The following is a 22,302-nucleotide window of genomic DNA, read 5'->3' on the forward strand; positions in this document are numbered from 1 at the left end:
CATCAGTAGTCCCTGGGGATCAGTCTGGTTTGGACCATAGACTGTAGAAAGAACTGGATCAACCTGGTGTGACCTCACCTGTCTGCCTACAATAGGTAGACTCAAACAGCTCTTGAAGCCAATCCACAGAGGCTGAACTTTGGATCAACCTAACGGCCCGCCCCCTAAGCTCGACTTCCTGTCAGCTAGCTAGCTAGCATTCAGGTTGACAGAAACATAGCCTCTGCCTGTTGAGCTATCTGTCAATCAAATGAAACGGCCCAATCAGTGTGGTTTTTCCTAAATATAATCTAAACCATTGGGATACAAGGAACTCCCCCATACAATGAGCGCATGAAGACATTAGCTAATGAGACATGTTTGTTTTTTTGAACCAGTCTGTAAACCAGTTTAACTCTACTGTAAAAACCAGCTGTTTAACTGGAGTCCAGACTGGACTGTTCCTGCAGCCAGCCTCAAGTGGACTCTTGTGGTGTTGTAAGTATTTGCATTTCCACGTTGACTTCATTATTCAGGACCGGAGGTTGCTGCTTGGTTTTGACCTGGAGAGAAATCATTAAAAGTCTCTTTAAACCAGTAAAATCACCGAGAGCTTTTTCCTAATGACATCAGTCTGAATCCTCCACTAAATAAAGATGAGTGCAGTACCTTATAGCAGCAGTAGAGGGCAGTGATGATCGTCAGCAGACCACCAATCAGGACCACACATCTGATGATCAGGTCTCTCAGAGGGTCTGAAACAGATTTGATCACATGACAAAGTCAGCTCAGTACCTTCAGACCACTGAACCAGAGTCCAGTTAAAGTTTGTGAAGCTTTTAAATCTAGAAGAGCCCTTCATTTATCTCAGCAGCCCTGAAGGAAACAGGAACACTTCTGAAATCTGACATCTTCATCAGGGACGTCCTGATCAGGACCTCAGGATCAGATCAGAGCTGGTTTTGGCATTTTAACTGATCCAGGATCAGCAACCTGAGCTGATCTCTCCACCCCCATCATCTCCATCAGCTGTCACTAACTGGGAACACTGGAGCAGAACGTCAACACACCAGTGACGTAGCAGCGTTAGCAACCCCATGGCTAACATGTCAGCAGTGTGGAGGAAGTTTTACTGTGACTAAAATAATAATGAGCTGTTCTTTTCTGAGCTGATGGTGAAATATTTAGTAACATGTGAGCAGAAATGAGTGAACACCTGCTCAGGTAAGAGAGTCTGACAGGAGTGAATGTGAATATACTGGTGGAGAATGAGCCAGATAATCAGAGAAGTTACCTCCAACAGTGAGAGAGACAGTCTGGCTCTCTGAGGAGAAGGTCTGGGAGAAAACATGGAGGTGATAAACACAGCTGTACTGCCCTCCGTGGCTCTGGTCTGCAGGAGGAAACAGGAAGTGGGCAGCATGGTTGACAGCTGTCTGGGTGTAGCTCTGTGTTGTGATGGAGTCAGAGAAGATGAGCTGGAAATCTCCTCCTTCATACTGAGGTCTGATGGAGCACGTGATGTTGAAGCTAGTGCCACTGAGGGCCTGGTAGCCCTGCGGCGTGGCCTCGGAGACCCCATCAGTGGAGAAGGAGAAGGTGATGTTTGGCTTTTCAAGCAAATCTGGAGAAACAAACGGACATAATGGAGGACATGAGAGGACACGTTACTTTATTACAGCTCCAAGACTCCACCAACCTCTGTAAATGTTACAGTAGAGCTATAATCATAATTGTCCTGCTGCTCTTTAACTGATGCTGTCATTGATGTCTTGGAGCTATAAAGTGATTTTCTCTCTGTTAGATGGATTTTGTAGTCCTGTTGCTCTGGTTTAGATAAAGGTGTAATGGTTGATGTTGAACACTGACACATCCACAGTTACCCATAATCCTCATCCATTCAGGATTTTTCTTCTTGTTATTCTACTTTGATTGTGTTTGTTACTGCATGTCTGCTCCTTACTATTACATCTACATGATTATGTGTTCAGAGTTTTTCTCTGTTTTGGTGGATCAGAAATATTTTATTATTCATTAAGCTCTTCCTCCACATCATATTTATCTCTGCATCTCCTTTTAATGGTGAAACAAAACTTAACTGTAAATCAAATAGGAAGGTTGTTTTCTATGCAGTTGTAGGAACTGAAATCATACATTCATAGTAGGACTCAGGATACCAAATTCAGATGTGATGTTTAGTATTACCTGAGCAGATCACCTCAAGGTCCTCGTAGCTGCAGTGATATCCATGATCTACACACTGAAACAGAGAAGATGTTGTCTGGACACAGGAAGCTCCGATCACCCACATCACTCTTTCATCATCATGTTCCACTCTTCTTGTTGAAACAGCAGAACCACATTTCAGAATTGTACACACTACAGCTGCAGACCTCTGGTCCCACTCAGAATACCAATACTCTAACAAAGGTCTCCACTTTTCCTTGTGTTTCATCTCCAGTGTTCCTGCACACCGGCTGGGCTCTCCCACCAACCTGATATAATCTGGATCTAAACAGACAAAAACAGAATTATTACGGGAAGTGAACTAGTGAGTCAAATCAAAGCTACGTCTGCTCTCTTACATTCACAGGAGAGTCCAACAGCTTTACCAGGTGAGCAGGTGTTTCTACCTGAGCCAGATCCTCCACAGTCCAGGAGAGCAGACTCGTTACCTTCACACTGGAACTTCTTAGTCCAGAATTGAGCCTCCACTCCTCCAAACATTCCCCCCTTGAAGACTGAAGGAGCCCCACAGCCCAGCTCCCTGCAGACCACCTGAGCACCCTGCAGGTCCAGGTCCTCCTCACACACTGGGGACCAGTGCTGGTCAGACTTCACCTCCAGTCTGCCTGAACACAGACCAGTCCCGTCCACCAGTCTGACAGAGTCTGTGGAGATTTAGGAGAGAGAGAGAGAAGTTGATGCCAATCTAAAAGCAGTCCTTTCTCTTCACTGGTTCCTGTCCAAGCTCAGCTGTAGGAGGATGGTACCAGGCTGAGACAAGGATCCTGGTCTTCACTCAACAAGATTCACAACAGAGCAGATGGAGGAGGAAGTTATCCTGATGAACTAGTGAGTACAACTGCCTACATTTCAAGCTTTATTTCAAATCCATTCAAAACATTTTTGAATGTGTTTCATTTCCTCAAAAATCTGTTAGAGCTCCACAATGATGGACTCCAGACCACCTGTTTGATGATCAAATGTCTTTTTCTCACATTTGCTGTTCTCAAAGTGTTTGTGAATGAGCACAGCTCTTTGAATCATGTTTCTGTGTTTGAACTCTAACTCACAGTTTACCATTACAGAGGTAGAAACAAGGTCTAAAGGCAACAATAGTTAGCACTCATTCAAATGTGGATTTATGGACAAGAGAAAATCAGCAGGACATGTTCATATGAGACTCTGTTAACATAGTGATGTGAAGGACAAACATTCAGAAACATTTGGACACTAATGAGTTAATACTGATACCTGAGCAGGTCATTTCCAGACCATCAGAGCTGGACACATCCTCTATGTCCACACATTCCTTTAATGTAGATTTAGACTCTACACAACCGGGGATGATCCTCCACACAGGTCTGTTAGAGGATTCCTTTATCTGTCTAGATGAAACAGCAGAGCCACAGTCCAGTCTTCTACAAATCACAGCTGTGACCTTTAGAGTCCAGGAAGTGTCCCAAGGTTCCACTGGTCTCCACTCTCCATGGTGGTTGATCTCTAGTCTACCAGAGCAGGTGCTGGATCCTCCCACCAACTGGACTTCATCAGGGCCTGAGCAAAGACAAGGAAACAGTTGAGAACAGACAAAGGGGGTCTACTTCAGCTCTCCTCCAGCAGATCTACAGTAAGTTGTGGAGTCCCTCAGAAGTCAAAGCTCAGCCCCGTTCTCTTCTCAGCTTTACATTTTCACATCAAGTTCAATAATCCACACACACAATATCTTTACCACTGTAATGCTGAGGACTTCTAGCTACAACTACACACACAAACTCAACCTGACTCTAAAGCAGGGTTGGACAACTGGGGGCCGGGGGGCCACGGACGGCCCTCCACCTCATTCCATGTGGTCCTGAAATCAAAATCAGTTACCAATAAAATATTTACCTTTGGAAAACAATTTATTCCATTGTTATTTATTTTTAGTTTTTATTTGATTTATTTTTAGTTTTTATTTCATAAAATATTTGATATTCCTCACATTTTAATGTCTATTATTTAAATATTTCGTTTAATTTATGATTTCTATTGTATCTTAATTATTTTTTGTCTTATTTCATTTCTTTGTTATTTTTTCATTTTTTTTTATTGATGTCAATATTTCTTCCTTTGTCTTTTTCATAGATTCTGTTGGCTGCAGTTGTTGCTGTAAAGCTTTTCTATTCATCACTAAATGCTCTTGTAGAAACTGTGTGAGTAAAATACCAAGTGAGGATCATGTTGACTGAAAAAGCAGCTGTAAATTGATTTAGTTCTGTGTATATCTCATGGAAAAACTATTTCTATTTGCACTTGAGTTTAAAAACATGAATGTTGGTCTAATAAATCCTGAGGAAAGCTACATCTTCTTCCTGTTGGTGAATGTTTAGGAATCACAGGGCTTAGATTGATGATCAATCCAACAATCTGGAACAATCTGGCTCTTTGTCATTGACTTTAAAATGAATGCGGCCCTCTTGGTGACCAAAGTTGTCCATCCCTGCTCTAAACAATCTAAAGCTGGACGCCATTAAACTTCCTCCACTTCAATCCAAGCAGCACTGAAGCTGTTTTTAGCGTGATGACACCAAACAGAGCCCTAATAAATGGAACCATCAGTCCACGTTCTCACAATGAGGAAGAGTTTTTACACATCCTTCCTGATGTAGACCCTGCTCTAGGTTTCAGAAGCTCTAAAGTGGATCTGACTGACCCACATTTGGAAAGTGAGTCCAACTTGAAGCCAACAACTGGTCTGGTCTTCCTGGTCTGTAGTCTCTTTCAGTCTCAGCTCAGAATAATTGGTCCGTCTATATCAGAGTCTACCTGTGCTCCTCCTCTCTCTTCCTGTTTCTTTCATATTCCTGTTCAATCATGCTTTCATCTGTGTGTGTCTCAGTCAGCTGCTCCACTTTCAAATGTGCTTTCAATCATTCATTTCACTCATTCATACTTTCACTGGGACAACAAAGGGAAGTCAATCAAAGCTCCAGCTCTACCTGAGCAGGTGAGGCCAACAGCTGTAGCAGCTGGACAGGTGTTTCCAGTCAACCCTGAGTCTGGACAGTCCAGGAGAGCAGACTCGTGGCCTTCACACTGGAACTTCTTAGTCCAGAACGGAGCCTCCACTCCTCCAAACATTCCCCCCTTGAAGACTGAAGGAGCCCCACAGCCCAGCTCCCTGCAGACCACCTGAGCACCCTGCAGGTCCAAGTCCTCCTCACACACTGGGGACCAGCGCTGGTCAGACCTCACCTCCAGTCTGCCTGAACACAGACCAGTCCCGTCCACCAGTCTGACAGAGTCTGTGGAGATTTAGGAGAGAGAGAGAGAAGTTGATGCCAATCTAAAAGCAGTCCTTTCTCTTCACTGGTTCCTGTCCAAGCTCAGCTGTAGGAGGATGGTACCAGGCTGAGACAAGCAGCACATTTACAAAGACAGCTGGAAGACAGGACACAGACATTGGAGCGCTGTGTTTAGTGTTCATGTAGAAGAAACCAAAAACAAGGTCAGATGAGCAACAATGCAGGGAATGACTGAAATGGTGACAAAGATCTCCACAGGTTCACACAGAATCAGACAAGAGCTACAGAAGTGACTGAAACAAAGTCCCACTGGGCCTCATTCACCCACATCAACCTGACACTTTGGTTGATTTTTGTTCTTAGTTTTTCACAGAAACCTTGGTGGATTGATGACACATTCTTAAGATGATGAATTGTTCTCACAGCTGTTCTTAGATTGATGGATGCCAGGTGCTCATCAACTAGAAGAACCTGCATCTGTCTCCTAATGAGCATACAGACACACCCCTTTATGCCCATATAAGGCCATGAGACTGCAGAGCTGTGTGCAAACACAGATGGTAAGCAGGAGTGAGTGAAGAAGGGGTCAAATGTCAGATCAGAGATGAGAAATATTTGGTAGAGTTCAGAATGTTGAAGAACTCTGTGGGAGGGCTCAGAGAACAAAAGTCTTCCTAAGAACGCTTGGTGAAGGAGGAATCAGAGCTTTCATGGATGATGATACCAGAGCAGCTGATTTCCAGGCCTTCATCACTGGACCATCCCATGTTCCACACATTCTTTTCATTAAAAACTATTTTTTTATGTTTCGTTTCCTCAAAAATCTGTTAGAGCTCCACAATGATGGACTCCAGACCACCTGTTTGATGATCAAATGTCTTTTTCTCACATTTGCTGTTCTCAGAGTGTTTGTGAATGAGCACAGCTCTTTGAATCATGTTTCTGTGTTTGAACTCTAACTCACAGTTTACCATTACAGAGGTAGAAACAAGGTCTAAAGGCAACAATAGTTAGCACTCATTCAAATGTGGATTTATGGACAAGAGAAAATCAGCAGGACATGTTCATATGAGACTCTGTTAACATAGTGATGTGAAGGACAAACATTCAGAAACATTTGGACACTAATGAGTTAATACTGATACCTGAGCAGGTCATTTCCAGACCATCAGAGCTGGACCAATCGTCTATGCCCGCACATTCCTTTAATGTAGATTTAGACTCTACACAGTCAGAGTCGATCATCCACATAGGTCTGTCAGAGGATTCCTTTATCCGTCTAGATGAAACAGCAGAGCCACAGTCCAGTCTTCTACAAATCACAGCTGTGACCTTTAGAGTCCAGGAAGTGTACCAAACAAATGCTGGTCTCCACTCTCCATGGTATTTGATCTCTAGTCTACCAGAGCAGGTGCTGGATCCTCCCACCAACCGGACTTCATCAGTGCCTGAGCAAAGACAAGGAAACAGTTGAGAACAGACAAAGGGGGTCTACTTCAGCTCTCCTCCAGCAGATCTACAGTAAGTTGTGGAGTCCCTCAGAAGTCAAAGCTCAGCCCCGTTCTCTTCTCAGCTTTACATTTTCACATCAAGTTCAATAATCCACACACACAATATCTTTACCACTGTAATGCTGAGGACTTCTAGCTACAACTACACACACAAACTCAACCTGACTCTAAATGATCACAACTGTTTGAACAAAATATCCTCCGAGTCTATCAAAACAAAACTGAGGCTGTTAGTTTTTGGTCGTTTACAACAAACAGATGTTTAGTAAATGTGGACAGCTGTTCACATCCCTCAGAGGAATATCTGACACCTCCTTTCTAACGTAAACCTTGGTCCTGGTTTTAGGAAGGTCTGTATTTGGTATGAATGGTCCAGGTTTATTTCCATCCAGGTTAAAACAGAAAAAGTAGTCATGATTGAGTCTCTGTGTGTTCTGATGATTATATTTTTACACCTGAATGAAAGTTTGAACAAAAACTTCATCACAGAGACTTTTGTGTGCTTTAAGATCATGTCCTGAGTACGCCACTCCATTTCACTCTGCACAATTAATGAGTAACATGAAAAATGTGATGACTGCTTATATCCCTAAAAATAAGCTGATCACCACAGGATCACAGAAAAAATAAACAAACAAAAAGAAAAAAAACAAACAAATGAAATTCATGTTAACACTAGTCAGATGAAATGAATGTGACTGACAGTGGGGATTAAATTAATGTGACTCTGACAGTGAAGATTAAATTAATGTGAGTCTGACAGTGGGGATTAAATTAATGTGACTGACAATGAGGATTAAATTAATGTGACTCTGACAGTGGGGATTAAATTAATGTGACTCTGACAGTGGGGATTAAATTAATGTGACTCTGACAGTGGGGATTAAATTAATGTGACTCTGACAGAGAAGATTAAATTAATGTGAATGACAGTGGGGATTAAATTAATGTGACTCTGACAGTGAGGATTAAATTAATATGAGTCTGACAGTGGGGATTAAATTAATGTGACTGACAGTGGGGATTAAATTAATGTGACTCTGACAGTGGGGATTAAATTTATGTGACTGACAGTAAGGATCAAATTATTTGACTGAGTGAGGATTGAATTAATGTGACTGACAGTGAGGAATAAATTAATGTTACTCTGACAGAAAGGATCAAATTATTTGACTGAGTGAGGATTGAATTAATATGACTGACAGTGAAGATTAAATTATTGTGACTCTGACAGTGAAGATTAAACTAATGTGACTCTGACAGTGAGGATTAAATTAATGGGACTCTGACAGTGAAGATTAATGTGACTCTGACAGTGAAGATTAAATTAACGTGACTCTGACAGTGAAAATTAAATTAATTGGACTCTGACAGTGGGGATTAAATTAATGTGACTCTGACAGTGAAGATTAAATTAATGTGACTCTGACACTGAGGATTAAATTAATGTGACTCTGACAGTGAAGATTAAATTAATGTGGCTCTGACAGTGGGGATTAAATTATTGTGACTCTGACAGAGAGGATTAAATTAATGTGACTGACAGTGAGGAATAAATTAATGTGACTCTGACAGTGGGGATTAAATTAATGTGACTCTGACAGTGAGGATTAAATTAATGTGACTGACAGTAAGGATCAAATTATTTGACTGAGTGAGGATTGAATTAATATGACTGACAGTGAGGATTAAATTAATGTGACTCTGACAGTGAAGATTAAATTAATGTGACTCTGACAGTGAAGATTAAATTAATGTGACTCTGACAGTGAAGATTAAATTAATGTGACTCTGACAGTGAAGATGAAATTAATGTGACTCTGACAGTGAGGATTAAATTAATGGGACTCTGACAGTGAAGATTAAATTAATGTGACTGACAGTAAGGATCAAATTATTCGACTGAGTGAGGATTGAATTAATGTGACTGACAGTGAGTAATAAATTAATGTGACTCTGACAGAAAGGATCAAATTATTTGACTGAGTGAGGATTGAATTAATATGACTGACAGTGAGGATTAAATTAATGTGACTCTGACAGTGAGGATTAAATTAATGTGACTGACAGTGGGGATTAAATTAATGTGACTCTGACAGTGAGGATTAAATTAATGTGACTCTGACAGTGAATGCTCTTGTTGTCAGTAGAGTGTGTTGGTTTTAATGACAGCAGTGTGACAGTGGTTCATGGCTGATATAAAGGATCTGATCTTAAAGATCTCTCTCCTCTCAGTAACGTTGTCAGACACTCAGAAATAACTACAGGAGCCTGTTGGTGGCAAAATGAAGAACGTGTTGAAGCTGCAGACTGATGCAGTCTATGTGTTAAGATCATTATAAAATTAACTTTTTACTCCAAACACTTTTGATTTTTTTCTTCCACCACACTGAACAGAGAAGATAGAATCATTGTAGCAGTTCTGGAGGTTCAGATCAACAGGAAGTAAAACTTACCCGAGCAGGTGATCTGCAGGTGTCTAGAATATGACGGTGGTTCAGTCCTTGAGGAGGTCTCTGGTGGTCCCAGTGGAAGTACAGAACCACAGTCCAGCTGTCTGCACAGCGTCTCTGCAGACGTCAGGTTCCACTCAGACAGAGAGACGTTTACTGCTCTCCAGTCATCTCCATCTCTCCTCTCCAGGATCCCAGCACAGCGGCTGGCCCCGCCCACCAACCTGACATCATCAGGAACCGCTAAACAGAGACACACAGGTAATCAGTGCACAGAGTTAGAGACAGAGGAAGACAGGAGACCCTTTCACTCCTCCTTCCTGTGTCTGTAAGTTTGTGTCTTCAGCCCAGAGATCTGAAGAGAGCAGAATATAAAAACAACTGCACACACAGAAAAATTGACCTCAAGGTTACTGAGAAGAAACAACAATCCACTCTGAGACACTCTGATGTGATCCAAATCCTTAACTAAACAGGGATGAAGGCATTTCAGCTGCAGCAAGTCTTCATCAGGACTGTTTCTACCATGGCCTCTATCTGAAACCAATCTGCTCCTTCATTCTTTCATTTTTTGCTCTTTTATGTTTGTCCTCTCATCCAGAGAGAACCTGATCCTGGTTCTAATGTTCTAGACCGTTCTGACCCATGTAGCTCTCACCCTCCTCTACCTATAAAGAAAGTAAACTTGTCAGTTCATAGTCACATTTGTGAGCTTCATGATAGAAACTAAAGGAGCCAGAGCAGACAGCAGAGACATGCATCCATCACTGACAGCTGAGCTCAGGGATATCTAACACCATGAAGATGGACAACAAGCATCATAACAGACAGGAAACAAACAGGCAGTTTTCAGACAAACACAGAATATGTTAATTGGCACATATTCCCTTTCCAGTACCATATTTCATACCTCAAACATGACCCCCAGCCCCCCCACCCCCTGCTGTAGTTGTTTGATCCAGAAGCTGCTGCACCAGCTGAGCTGACAGCAGATCCTCACAGACTTAAACTAACAATAGGTCATAGTTAGAGACTATAGAGCTGCAGGGTCATCATTCTAGAGACATTTATTAACCCTTCTCGGGTTGCTTCAGCATTCTGTTCAATTCTGATAGAGAGAGTTCAGAGCTGAGTGAATCCTGAGGACAGCCAGAGAATGAGCAGGTCATTTCATCAACACTCAGTCAGAGGGAAAATGGAGCTATGTGACAGTTTCAGGTCAGGGTCAGTGAAACATCTACCTGTGGACAAACCTCCAGGTGTAAAGAGTAACACAGCAGGGGGCTTATTTTAGGGGAGATCAGCAAACACACCAGGAGATGGCTCCACCAAATCTGGATTTAAGTGGTGGACAACTTACATCAAGAAAAAGCGCTGAATTAAAAACTTTAATTAATGAATAAAGGTGAATGGTAACACCAAAATCACCCATTTATCAGAGGATAACATTCTTCATATGCAGAATGTTTCAGATCAGATTTCTAGAGGAGGGTAAAGTCTGGCTGCACCATGTTCAGACCCATGTGTGGACAAACGAGGGTTATTATCAGATGATCAGAGATAATTTTTGTATTTTGTATTATGTATGTATTCCATGATTGTTTACTGTTGCGTACATAATTATATCTATGTATGCTTTTTCTGGTGCAATATCTACTCACACATCTGCATGTGCAACCATGTGCTATGGGCATTGTGCAATACTACATTCAACAGGGCACTTCATAATCTTAGACAGCAGGGTAATGTGCAGTACTACATATACTTTATATTTCTGTGAAATAATTTCAGCAATGTGCAACACAATGAGGACCTGAGTGTTCAGGCAGCTAGCACTATGCACCTTAGCACTTAAGCACTGTGGCACTTTAATAAGCACTAGCACTTTTTAATGAACTGTATAATTACCATGGTTCCCCAACTCCTAGCCTGTTTCTATTTCAGACTGTATGTCATTTAGGTTGTCCACGGTTCATGTATGTTGCTTGTTTTTTTAATACACTCTGTGTGTTTTATTCTTATCTACTGATGTTTATTTTTGTTCTATGTGTTTTACACCAACCTGCTAATGGGACTGGGGATGGAAATTAGCCATCAGGCTATAATCCCATGTATTTACATGTAAATGTCCATTAATGCATATTGTCCCATTTAAAAAAAAAAAAAAAAAAAATCTCAAATCTCAAATGTGTTTGTCTGAGTCTTTGCATGAGCTTCATCAGCACACAAACACAGATATCATCACACCAACATGGTCAGGGAAAGAGTGAGTCAGATCTGAGTAAACACATGCTATGGAGTCAGATTTACAGATGCTAAATGGACTTAAGGTTGAAAAGCAGTTTTTAAAGGTCTTCAACACTACAGGGGGCGCTTGACTGATACGTAGGGTGGATGTCAGTGATGAAGCAGTGGGAGTGTTTTAGGGTTAAATGTCTGACGTCAAACGCCACTGTTCTCTCCAACTGTCCACCATAGCGTTGTAAACTGGATATAAAACAGACATGACGTGGTCTTAAGATAATTAATAATTCATTGAATTATTCAGTGGCTTTCAGGGGAGCATCATTTACTGTTAACACCACGGTTTTCCAAGTCACATTTTGACTGATTTTTTTTCGTTTATTTGGATCCCCATCAGCCACGACCTACGACCTGTCTGAGGAGATAAGGCATGCTGAATCAGTGACATCTTTGAAATCCCCTCTTAAAACTCCTTTCTATAGCTTCTATGTGATGTCATCGTCTGTCTTTTTATCATTTTTCTCTCTTAGATCTACTTCTTCTCTGTCAAATCTGACCTTAAAGCCTCTCTGTCTGCTCTGATTCTTATGCAATTTCTCCACTTCTCCTATTTGGCTTTTAGAGCCTACCCGCTTTTATTGTGTCCCCCTCTTTTTGCAGCTGTATCAGTCTTACCTGACTATTATCATTATTATAATTATGATTAATAACTTTTACTCTCTAGAATTTTTATTTTTGTTTATGTAAGGGTTATTGCCCTTCAAGGTGTCCAGTTATCAGGGATTAATAGACGACGTGGAGGCTTGAACTGTTCGACGTGCAGTGGAGGACAGTTGCCTCCATGTCATGTCATGTGATCAGACTATAAACCTGTAAGTTAATATGGACAGTCATCTGATAGAAATCTTAGTTTTAGCAGACCAGCTGTTTGAATAAACAGAATAATTCCTCCTTCTGCACTACGAGGTCACAGACATGAAACAGAGCTGTCCACGCCCTGCAGGTGCTGATTCTCCGTCAGACACGTCAATATTTAACAGATATTATCCTGCCGGGTTAGGGTTAGGCTTCTTTTCTTTTGTTTTTGTCATTTAAATCTTCTGACAATAGTTTATAGCTGGTAGAACAGAAGGGAAGAGAGTTTTTGTGACACTCACCTCTTTAAGGTGAGCTAAGGTGAGCCTGGAAACAAGACATACATCAGATATAGAAGATAAGACCTTCTTAGGTTACTGGTCTTAAACCTGGAGTCTGTCATTTTATTTATGTCAGTAAAGTGACAGTTGATGCCAGTCTGCAGGCTCCTATATGAAAATATGACTGTCTCAGGTTGCTATGGTTACTCCTAGCATCTAACGGCTGCTGCTCATTAATTTGGAACAGTGAAAAGATTTTTTGACCGGAACTACTTGTGAAGTTTGAATGGTGTCAATATATCAGAAGTTAATAGACTCCAATGGAATTTCCAGAGCCAATCAGAATCGAGTATTCACCTAGACCATGGTATAAATTTGATTATATAGTCTTTTTGCATATTATGCATGATTTCTATTATATATATTTTTAATGATAATTATATTAGATCAATATCATTTCATACATTGATCTAAAATAAGAGTTAGAGATAATATGAAACATTGTTTTGATTGTAATACTATGACATTTCTATGTTTTATTCTTGTGCAGCATGAATGGAGAAGCTGTCACACAGCTTTAGAACTAACCCTGCTGTCAGAAGGTTTTATTCAGTCTAACACTGGCTATGAGACGGTTCCATATATGGATCACAGCTGTGTTAAAGATAACAAGATGCTTTTTAATGTGATTTCAGGTTGGATTAGGAGACTTCTGCATGTAAATCAGTAACTGGAAAACAAGTATGTTAAAGACATGAACTTTCATGGCTAAAAATACACCTTCCCAGAAATCTCCACCAAAACTACTGAAGATCAGCGGATGACACCGTGCCGGTGCTGAGGTCAGAAGACCAGAGTTTGTACCCCGCTCACCTTGACTACATCAGAAAATGTCAGATTCATCTACTGATGTGCAGACGTCCCTCTGTAAAGCTTAGTCCCGTGTTGCCACTTTAAAACCCTAGAAAAATGTCCAGTGCACCAAGAAGCTTCCTCTAACGTAAAAACTTCTTTGTGAGGACTAACAGCGTAAGTTTGAAAGTCAAACAAACAGCAGTGAGGTAAAACCAGGAGGCATAGAGGTAAAACCAGGAGGCATAGAGGTAAAACCAGGAGGCAGAGAGGTAAAACCAGGAGGCAGAGAGGTAAAACCAGGAGGCAGAGAGGTAAAACCAGGAGGCATAGAGGGAAAACCAGGAGGCATAGAGGGAAAACCAGGAGGCATAGAGGTAAAACCAGGAGGCATAGAGGTAAAACCAGGAGGCATAGAGGTAAAACCAGGAGGCATAGAGGGAAAACCAGGAGGCAGAGAGGTAAAACCAGGAGGCATAGAGGTAAAACCAGGAGGCATAGAGGGAAAACCAGGAGGCATAGAGGGAAAACCAGGAGGCATAGAGGGAAAACCAGGAGGCATAGAGGTAAAACCAGGAGGCATAGAGGTAAAACCAGGAGGCAGAGAGGTAAAACCAGGAGGCATAGAGGTAAAACCAGGAGGCATAGAGGTAAAACCAGGAGGCATAGAGGTAAAACCAGGAGGCAGAGAGGTAAAACCAGGAGGCAGAGAGGTAAAACCAGGAGGCATAGAGGGAAAACCAGGAGGCATAGAGGGAAAACCAGGAGGCATAGAGGTAAAACCAGGAGGCAGAGAGGTAAAACCAGGAGGCAGAGAGGTAAAACCAGGAGGCATAGAGGTAAAACCAGGAGGCATAGAGGTAAAACCAGGAGGCATAGAGGTAAAACCAGGAGGCATAGAGGTAAAACCAGGAGGCAGAGAGGTAAAACCAGGAGGCATAGAGGTAAAACCAGAAAGCAGAGAGGTAAAACCAGAAAGCAGAGAGGTAAAACCAGAAAGCAGAGAGGTAAAACCAGAAAGCAGAGAGGTAAAACCAGGAAGCAGAGAGGTAAAACCAGGAGGCAGAGAGGTAAAACCAGGAGGCATAGAGGTAAAACCAGGAGGCATAGAGGTAAAACCAGGAGGCATAGAGGTAAAACCAGGAGGCATAGAGGGAAAACCAGGAGGCAGAGTGCCTGTGTAGCCTGAGAGCAGAGCTATACTACTGTACAGACAGTGAGTGTGTGTGGAGGATGAGGAACATTTCCAACACAGTAAGTTTTCAGCTCTTAATAATGTGAAGACCAGAGTCAAAGATTGGCTACCAATGATCAGATATTCATAAATTCAAAGAACCATTACAGACAGGATTATACAGTCAATCTACTGTGCTGCTCTTATTATCCATAGATGCCATGGATTCATGTCAAAGTCTGTCATTGAGATTAATTTCTTTAATCGTTTAGTTGTACCACAGGTGTGAGGGTCCTACCTGAGCTCCAGAGCCACAGAAACACTATCAGCACTTTGTGATCCATCACTGTGTCATCTTTAGCAGACGGTCCCTCTCTCTCTCAGCCCCTCTGGTTGTTCGTTTTCTTTATCAATCCTCCAGTCACGTCCTGCCCACTGACACTCATCTGCCTTTGTCTAACCTATTTCCTGTTAAGCTCGTACTTTTAATCACAAACTAGTTTAAAAAAGCAGAAAGGCACCAACATTTATAACTCAGAGATAGAAACAGAGATCTGTCCCAGCAGCTGTCAGTCAGATCAACAAGTCCAGTTTAATCCTTCAAGTTCAAAAATGCTTTATTGGCATTAATGGTAAAGAAACAGTCGAAGCAGATCCTAGTGCATAAAATATCCTCATTTATCCAGTGAGGATAACATGGACTCCATGTCCGGGTCAGGTGTGTGATTCCAGAAGGACCGGGTTTCTGATCTAAGCTGGTATTTCACTCCGTTTTCAATGTTATGGACGTTTGGACGTTGTTTACATCGTCACCTTTGAAGAAGAATAAGGAGGAACTTGTTTCAGGAGTATTCCTGCCTGGATGCTTGTCAGCAACGACACAAACACACCATGAGGTGACGATGAGTGCATTCTGTCAGCCAGGCCACTCCAGGCAGCTCAGGGTCGCTCAGTAGTGGCCTGATCTTACAGCCGTGCCACCCTGAGTCCACCCTCTCTCATCTGATATCAGAGTCTAAGCACAGCTGGTTAGCACCTGGATGGGAGACCACCTGGGAATACCAGGTTCTGGTTCAGGAGCTTACAATCCAGCCTTGACAGGAGGGGGCAGAGCTGCAGTCTTACACGCTTTTCTGTGCTTTCCATAAAGCAGTTTCTCAGCCATCTCATGTGACTTTGTCTGACCTGACCATTTATGTTAATAAATAACAATATATAAAAATAAAAACACCTCCTTAAATAACAATCTGACAACAGATAATACCTGAATATCAGATCAGTGGCATCTGAACATTTATTAGTGAATGGTTTGATATCGGCGGCACGGCGGCGCAGTGGTTTGCACTGTTGCCTCACAGCAAGAAGGTTGCTGGTTCACTTCCCGAACAGGGCCTTTCTGTGCGGAGTTAGCATGTTCCCCCCCTGCACGCGTGGGTTCTCTCTGGGTACTCCGGCTTCCTCCCACCACCAAAAACATGCTCATTAGGTTAACTGATCACTCTAAATTGGCCGTAGGTGTGAATGTGAGCGTGCCTCGTTGTCTGTCTCTATATTTCAGCCCTGCAATTGACTGGCGACCAGTCCAGGGTCCCCTGCCTCTCACCCAATGAGAGGCCCACCCCCGACCCGGAATGGAATAAGGGGTATAGAAAATGGATGGATGGATGGATGATTTGATATCAGCAAATCAAATTGATTTATTCAGTTTAACTGAAGCTACACCCTGCAGAACTGTAGCATGCTGAGCTACTGCAACTCTACAATACTAGCTACGCTACTTTGAAGGTATTTTCAATTATCTTAATATTTTTTCATCATATTTTTGTCATTATTGTTTTTGATTCCGTCATTATAAACTGTTTTGTCTGTGCTAATTCTGAGTGTTTAGCTGCGCTGCTCTGTTGAAGATTCTGTGAGTGCAGAGGTAAATACTTTGACTGCTACTGTTTTCTGTGTTAATCAATACCTTTATCACCTTTTTCCTTTTTTTTAGTTTTTTATGTTAACTTGTCTCCTTCAGATCAGCACCTTTACCTGCCTGATGACATCACCATCACTTCCTTCTCTGATTCGTTGCTGTGATGATTCCTTTTTAACCCTGTGACAAAAACCAAAGACATGTCATAGATTTTAGAAGGAACTCAAACGCTCCACTTTTAACTGTGATTAAGGGAGAGACTGTGGAGCATCACCAGCTTGAAGTACCTTGGTGTGGTTGTCGACAGTACGCTGTCTTTTACTGAAAACACTGTTGTGTACAAAAAATCACAGCAGTGGCTGCACTTCCTCTGGATGCTCAACTGGTTTGGTGTGTGCAGCAAACTAATGTCAGTGTTTGATGACTCCATGGATGAACCTGTCCTGACCTCTGCCATCATCTCCTGGTTTGGCAGCCTCTCATTAAAAGATAAAAAATATTATCTCCTCATCTGTCTACAAGCCTTTATTGGAGGGTAAACCCTAAAGCTCAGGACATCAGGCAGTGTCCTCATCATCCTCTCCATGCTGAGTTTGAGCTCCTACCCTCTAGCAGGAGATTCAGATTACCAAAGGCTAAATCCAACAGGATGAAAAATTCATTCATAACTCAAGCCATCACACAACTAAATTTAAATTTTAAAAGTGAACAGTTATGATGCATTCTATTCTCACTATAGTGTAGTGATGGTTCTGCCTTCAGTTGTCCTTCAGGGTATTTGTGTACTTGTCCATTTCAATGCTGTTTCTAAATTTATGTGATTGTGTTTCTCATGCTTTACATTTTTACCTGCCTGCAAAGCAAATTTCCCTCGGGGGACAATAAACATTAAACATTACTACAGCACATTTTTAATGCACAAATTATTCACTGTTATTTTGTCCATTTCTCCATGAGTTTACATTTATTTCCTCTTCAGCTGATTAGGGAACTTCACTTTTCAAACTGACTTCAGTAAAACATAATCACAGATAATATATGAAGGTACATTTCTAAAGCTGTGTGGAGATGTGAACCCACTACTAAGCAGTTTAAAATTATTAAAAATAGCCTGGACTTTATATGTTTCAACAATAAAAAGCTCACTATGTGTACACTATGCATCAGTGTTTTTTTTTTGTTTTTTTTTTTTATCATTAAGAATTTCATTCTTTTTTGAGCCATTCTTTATAAAGGGGGAGTTTACATGTGATAATGACTCATTTCACTGGGTCAGTTTTGGACTTTTTATCTGACTCCTACCTCATAAATGCACATAAATTGAGTTTATTACATAGATATTAGTCTGACGAAGCTGCTGGGAAAACTGTCAGTACAGTAAACAACTGTGGCTTTCACGCTGACCATCGATCATGGGTGATTATCAACACCGACATACGAGCTTCCCAGGCTGGGCAGCCAACGGGAAGCCGCCGCAGCCAGGTGGAGGCGAGCAGGTGAGCAGCCCGACCCCGTAAAAATTGTAAGGAGGTTGCAGAAACATCGTCGGAGGATTATGGGAGGATGGCCCCGACAGTGTGCCATCGGAACGCCGTGTTGCAAATCTGCAGGCACCGGTAAAGACGTGACACACGGATTAGCTCAGCTGTTAGCTTTAGTTTAGCTAATCTGTAAGCTACCATGCCAAGAAACAACGGGAGTAGCTGTAATGACGATATGATCTCCCTAACTCAGGTTCGGGAGTTGCTCGAACAACAGCGAGTACATTTTAAGGAACTACTAATGCAACAGGAACAAAGTTATAAAAATTTTACACAAATGATTCTGACTACCAGTAATCACAGAGTGGATGAGCTCATGAGAGAGGTGCAGGACATGAGAACAAGTCTCCAGTTCACTCAGAAGGAGGTGGATGAGCTGAAAGGCATTCATGCCAAGCTCTCAACTTTATGCAATACAAACTCAAATGACATTTGTAAAATGGCAGAATGGCTCCTGGCACTTGATACTAAAGCCAGCTACCTGGAAGGACAATGCAGGAGAAACAACATAGTGGTGGATGGCATTCCTGAACCCCCTGTGAGAAATGGAGTGACTCTGAGGAAAAAGAAAAGCAATTGATTCAAGAGAAATTAAAACTTGACAATAGCAAAGTTAATATCAAGAAAGTACACAGAGTTAGAAACCTAAGAATGGAAATTCCTCTAGGCCTGGACCCATCATGGTCAGATGGGTTAGGGTTTAAGGACAAAGAAGCAGTGCTGGAGAGGGCAAAGTACCTCAAAGGCACAAACATTTATCTAAATGAGGACTGTCCTGATGGGGTGCATCAGAAAAGGAAGGAACTCTCTTCACTGAGAGCAGCCAGGGAGAGGGGTGAGATTGCCATCTTAGATAAGACAGATTGATCACATTTAAGCCATCGCAAGTCAAGAACAGTACCACCACGAGAGCTAAATAATTAACAACAAACACTTTACATTATGTCATCAAGTGTTCCTCTTTAAAAAACAGCTAAAAGTTACCTGGAAAAGGACTGAGACTTGCACATGTTAATGTGTCTGATGTGTTAATGCAGTCTGAGGCCTTGTCCACACGGAGACGAAAACGATAAATTGCTGTTTCATTTTCGAGGAAGTTTCCTGTAAAGACGGAATCGTTTCAGGAAATATCCGAGCAAACACAGAACCACTGAAACCACTGAAAACGCTGTAGTACAAATGCCAAGCCTATACGTGGCGCTGTAACGCTGCCATGGAAATGCACCAGAGTAGAAGAAGAATATCACAGAGAATTAACACAAACTTCCGTTTACTTGTCCTTCTGGTTGTTCTCCGCGTTGGATTTAAGAACATCTGGTGTGTGCGTTTCGCGGTGGTGCTAAAGGAGCATCAGATTTTTCTGTAAAAGCCACAACAAGCTCTGTAGCTTCTGCAGCACGAACACAACCGTGTAGTCCACTATTATTGTTTTGGCCCAACATGCGCAGGCGCCTTAAGGGCGTTAAGCTATGTGTGTGACATAATCGTTTCAAGAAAGACGCGGATAACAGTCCACACGGAGACGAGACGGTATTCGTTTACGGATTTATGCACTCTGGGACCTGGTTTCAAAAAGTATCGTTTACAGTCACACGAAACGCCGTTTCCATGTGGATGAAACGCCGATCCGACAAAAAACTTTTGCGTATACGCCCAAATTCCTTTCCGTGTGGACGCAGCCTAAGGAATGAACTTGTAGATGTGTCAGATGTATTGATTACAAATAACATTCATATTCTGGCAGTCACAGAGACTCATCTTGATTACACATTCTCAGATGTAGCGATAAAAAAACAGGGATATAACACAATGTATACAGAAAAGATAGAAATTCACATGGAGGAGGGGTGGCTATTTACATCCAGGGTCATATCCCAGTAAAAATGAGACCAGACCTTATGCCTGCTAGCTTAGAGGCCCTGTGGATACAAGTGAATTTACTGTATGTTAAACCATTGTTAGCTGGATGCTGTTATAGGCTACCATGTGCTAATAGCATGTGTCTGGGTAAATTGTGTGATATGATTGAAAATGTTTGTGACACTGGGAATGAGATTTTAATATAAACTGGATGTCTCAGGATTGTTCACTAAAGGCTAAGCTTTTAGTGTAACTCGTGCATGTTATTTGACACAAGTCATTAATCAACCAACACGAGTTTATATCAGCAATCTTGGTGAAAGCAGTGAGTTGTGAAACAAGTCCTCACCAACCCTAAACTATAATGTAGACTTATTAAACCTGTCCACAGTGAGATGTGATTTACTCTATCAGCTGTTGTCAGGAACATTGCAGACTCATGTGCATGCAGATCATTGAGGTCCAGAAAATATGAATACTAGTTTCTGATCATTTCTGTTCTGTCTCAGATAAACACCAGACTATAAACAGGAGTGTAACATAAGTGTAAAGTTCAGACTAATTCCTGATGTCTAAAGAGACGGAGGGAGAAGAGGAGCATGAATAAAAACATTTCATCTCTTTCAGACACTGTTTTTAATTAGGTCAATAATATGGACACAAATATAACATCCTGGAATATTAACCCTCAGACCCTACTATGTATGTTTTGAGGACATTCATCATTTTTATCATTGTTTCTTTGAGTTAATAGTCACATTTTTATAGATTGAGGCATCAAATTTGGCCAAAGTTATTATTTTTCTTCACATCAAAAAAAAAAAAAAAAAAATTAAATAAAATAAAATAAATTAGAAATAAAAACCGTGTCTCCCATAGAACGCCCATGACGCAAATAGCTCCATCTACCCTTGTTTGTCCTAAATTGGACACATAGACTTCCATTAAAAAAAGTTTTTTGACTGTGTGTCTACGGCACCAAAACAACTTATAGCACCTGTTTTTTTGCTGTCAGTCGATCACCAGGGATCTAAATTTCACCATTAAACAGTGATCCAGCGGTTAGTGCAGCGCACCATTTTAACCCTTTCAGCAGCGCAGACATGGACTCAGAGTGTTTGAAGCGCTATTTCACCCACTAAACATCATCAGAATTGAATGAAACGATTGGTGCCACTAGATATGGATGTCTGAGAGTGGGCTACATGTGTAAGGAAAAGTGTGTGTGCTCCTACGTGTGTGCTCAGGTGTGAATCTGCGTCTATGTTTAACCGGACATGCTATAAGTGGAGTGTTTACAGAAGGAAATGTTACCTCTGAGTTCTGCAGTCTGGGACTAAGAAAGAGGGACATTTGGACAATTTCAACTTTACCCTCACTTCATAGCAAGTTGATTAACATGTGTAATGACAATTTGTTGATAATAAATTAATATTATCAAGTAAACCTCGTAAAGAATAGGGCACCACCGCTTACGCGGATTGGTTATTTAATAACCAATAAAATATTGTAATTTTTAATTAATCAAAACCTTTAATTAATTAACAAGAACATTAACTATAAATCAATCTCATTCCTAAAGTAGTAAATTTTCATAACATTGACTCTATTTCTCTGCTTAATAGAATTAATTCCTGAACTACGACTGTCTTTTGAAGATTTATTATAAAATCACAAACTAACAGACATAAATCACAGGTTATATGAATAGATAATGTAAATGAATAAACAGAACATGACTAAATATGGTAAAGAGAAAGGACGCTAGCTTAGTTGGTGAGAGTGGATTATTCTAATAATCCTAACGGAAAAATTTTAACCGACGTTAAGACTTTGGAGCGTGAATTTGGAAGAATAATAGATCTGAACTAATTTATTGGAACTTTGGAGACATCAGCACCAGAGAGATGAATTGGATCATACCAGCCGTTCGATGGAGGCGAGGAGGAGAGGACCCGTCTGGAGGGGCCCGGAGGAAGGCGCCTGGCAAGTTCTGAATGCCCGAAGCTACCGCGTGCCAACTCTGGTCCGACCCGGATGGGTTCAAGCTGGGCCGCTGCGGTGCCGATGGGTCGCTCAGACTGTAGGGACGGCTGTGCAGACTCTAGTCCACTGACTCTGGGA

General features: G+C 41.5%; 1 protein-coding gene across 1 annotated transcript; it reads right to left on the reverse strand.

The window, feature by feature from the left end:
• Nucleotides 1-363: 363 nt before the first annotated feature.
• Nucleotides 364-6,672, reverse strand: LOC121526486 (CD5 antigen-like). Its single transcript, XM_041813127.1, has 8 exons — nt 6,635-6,672; nt 5,184-5,489; nt 3,457-3,759; nt 2,565-2,870; nt 2,185-2,490; nt 1,274-1,603; nt 649-734; nt 364-542 (listed from the first exon to the last, which is right to left on the reverse strand). The coding sequence occupies exons 1-8, from the start codon at nt 6,645-6,647 to the stop codon at nt 456-458; spliced, it is 1,737 nt and encodes a 578-aa protein (XP_041669061.1). The 5' UTR covers nt 6,648-6,672; the 3' UTR covers nt 364-455.
• Nucleotides 6,673-22,302: the final 15,630 nt, after the last annotated feature.

Source organism: Cheilinus undulatus, linkage group 18 (assembly GCF_018320785.1).
Source record: "Cheilinus undulatus linkage group 18, ASM1832078v1, whole genome shotgun sequence".
Taxonomy (NCBI): Eukaryota; Metazoa; Chordata; class Actinopteri; order Labriformes; family Labridae; genus Cheilinus; species Cheilinus undulatus.

Bases quoted from the DNA above. Each gene is read 5' to 3' on its own strand.
- LOC121526486 (XM_041813127.1), bottom strand. The intron at 3,760-5,183 runs GTAGAGCTGGAG...GTCTTTGCTCAG, and splicing joins TGTTGGCCTCACCTGCTCAG to GCCCTGATGAAGTCCAGTTG. The intron at 735-1,273 runs GTAACTTCTCTG...AATCTGTTTCAG, and splicing joins TGTCTCTCTCACTGTTGGAG to ACCCTCTGAGAGACCTGATC.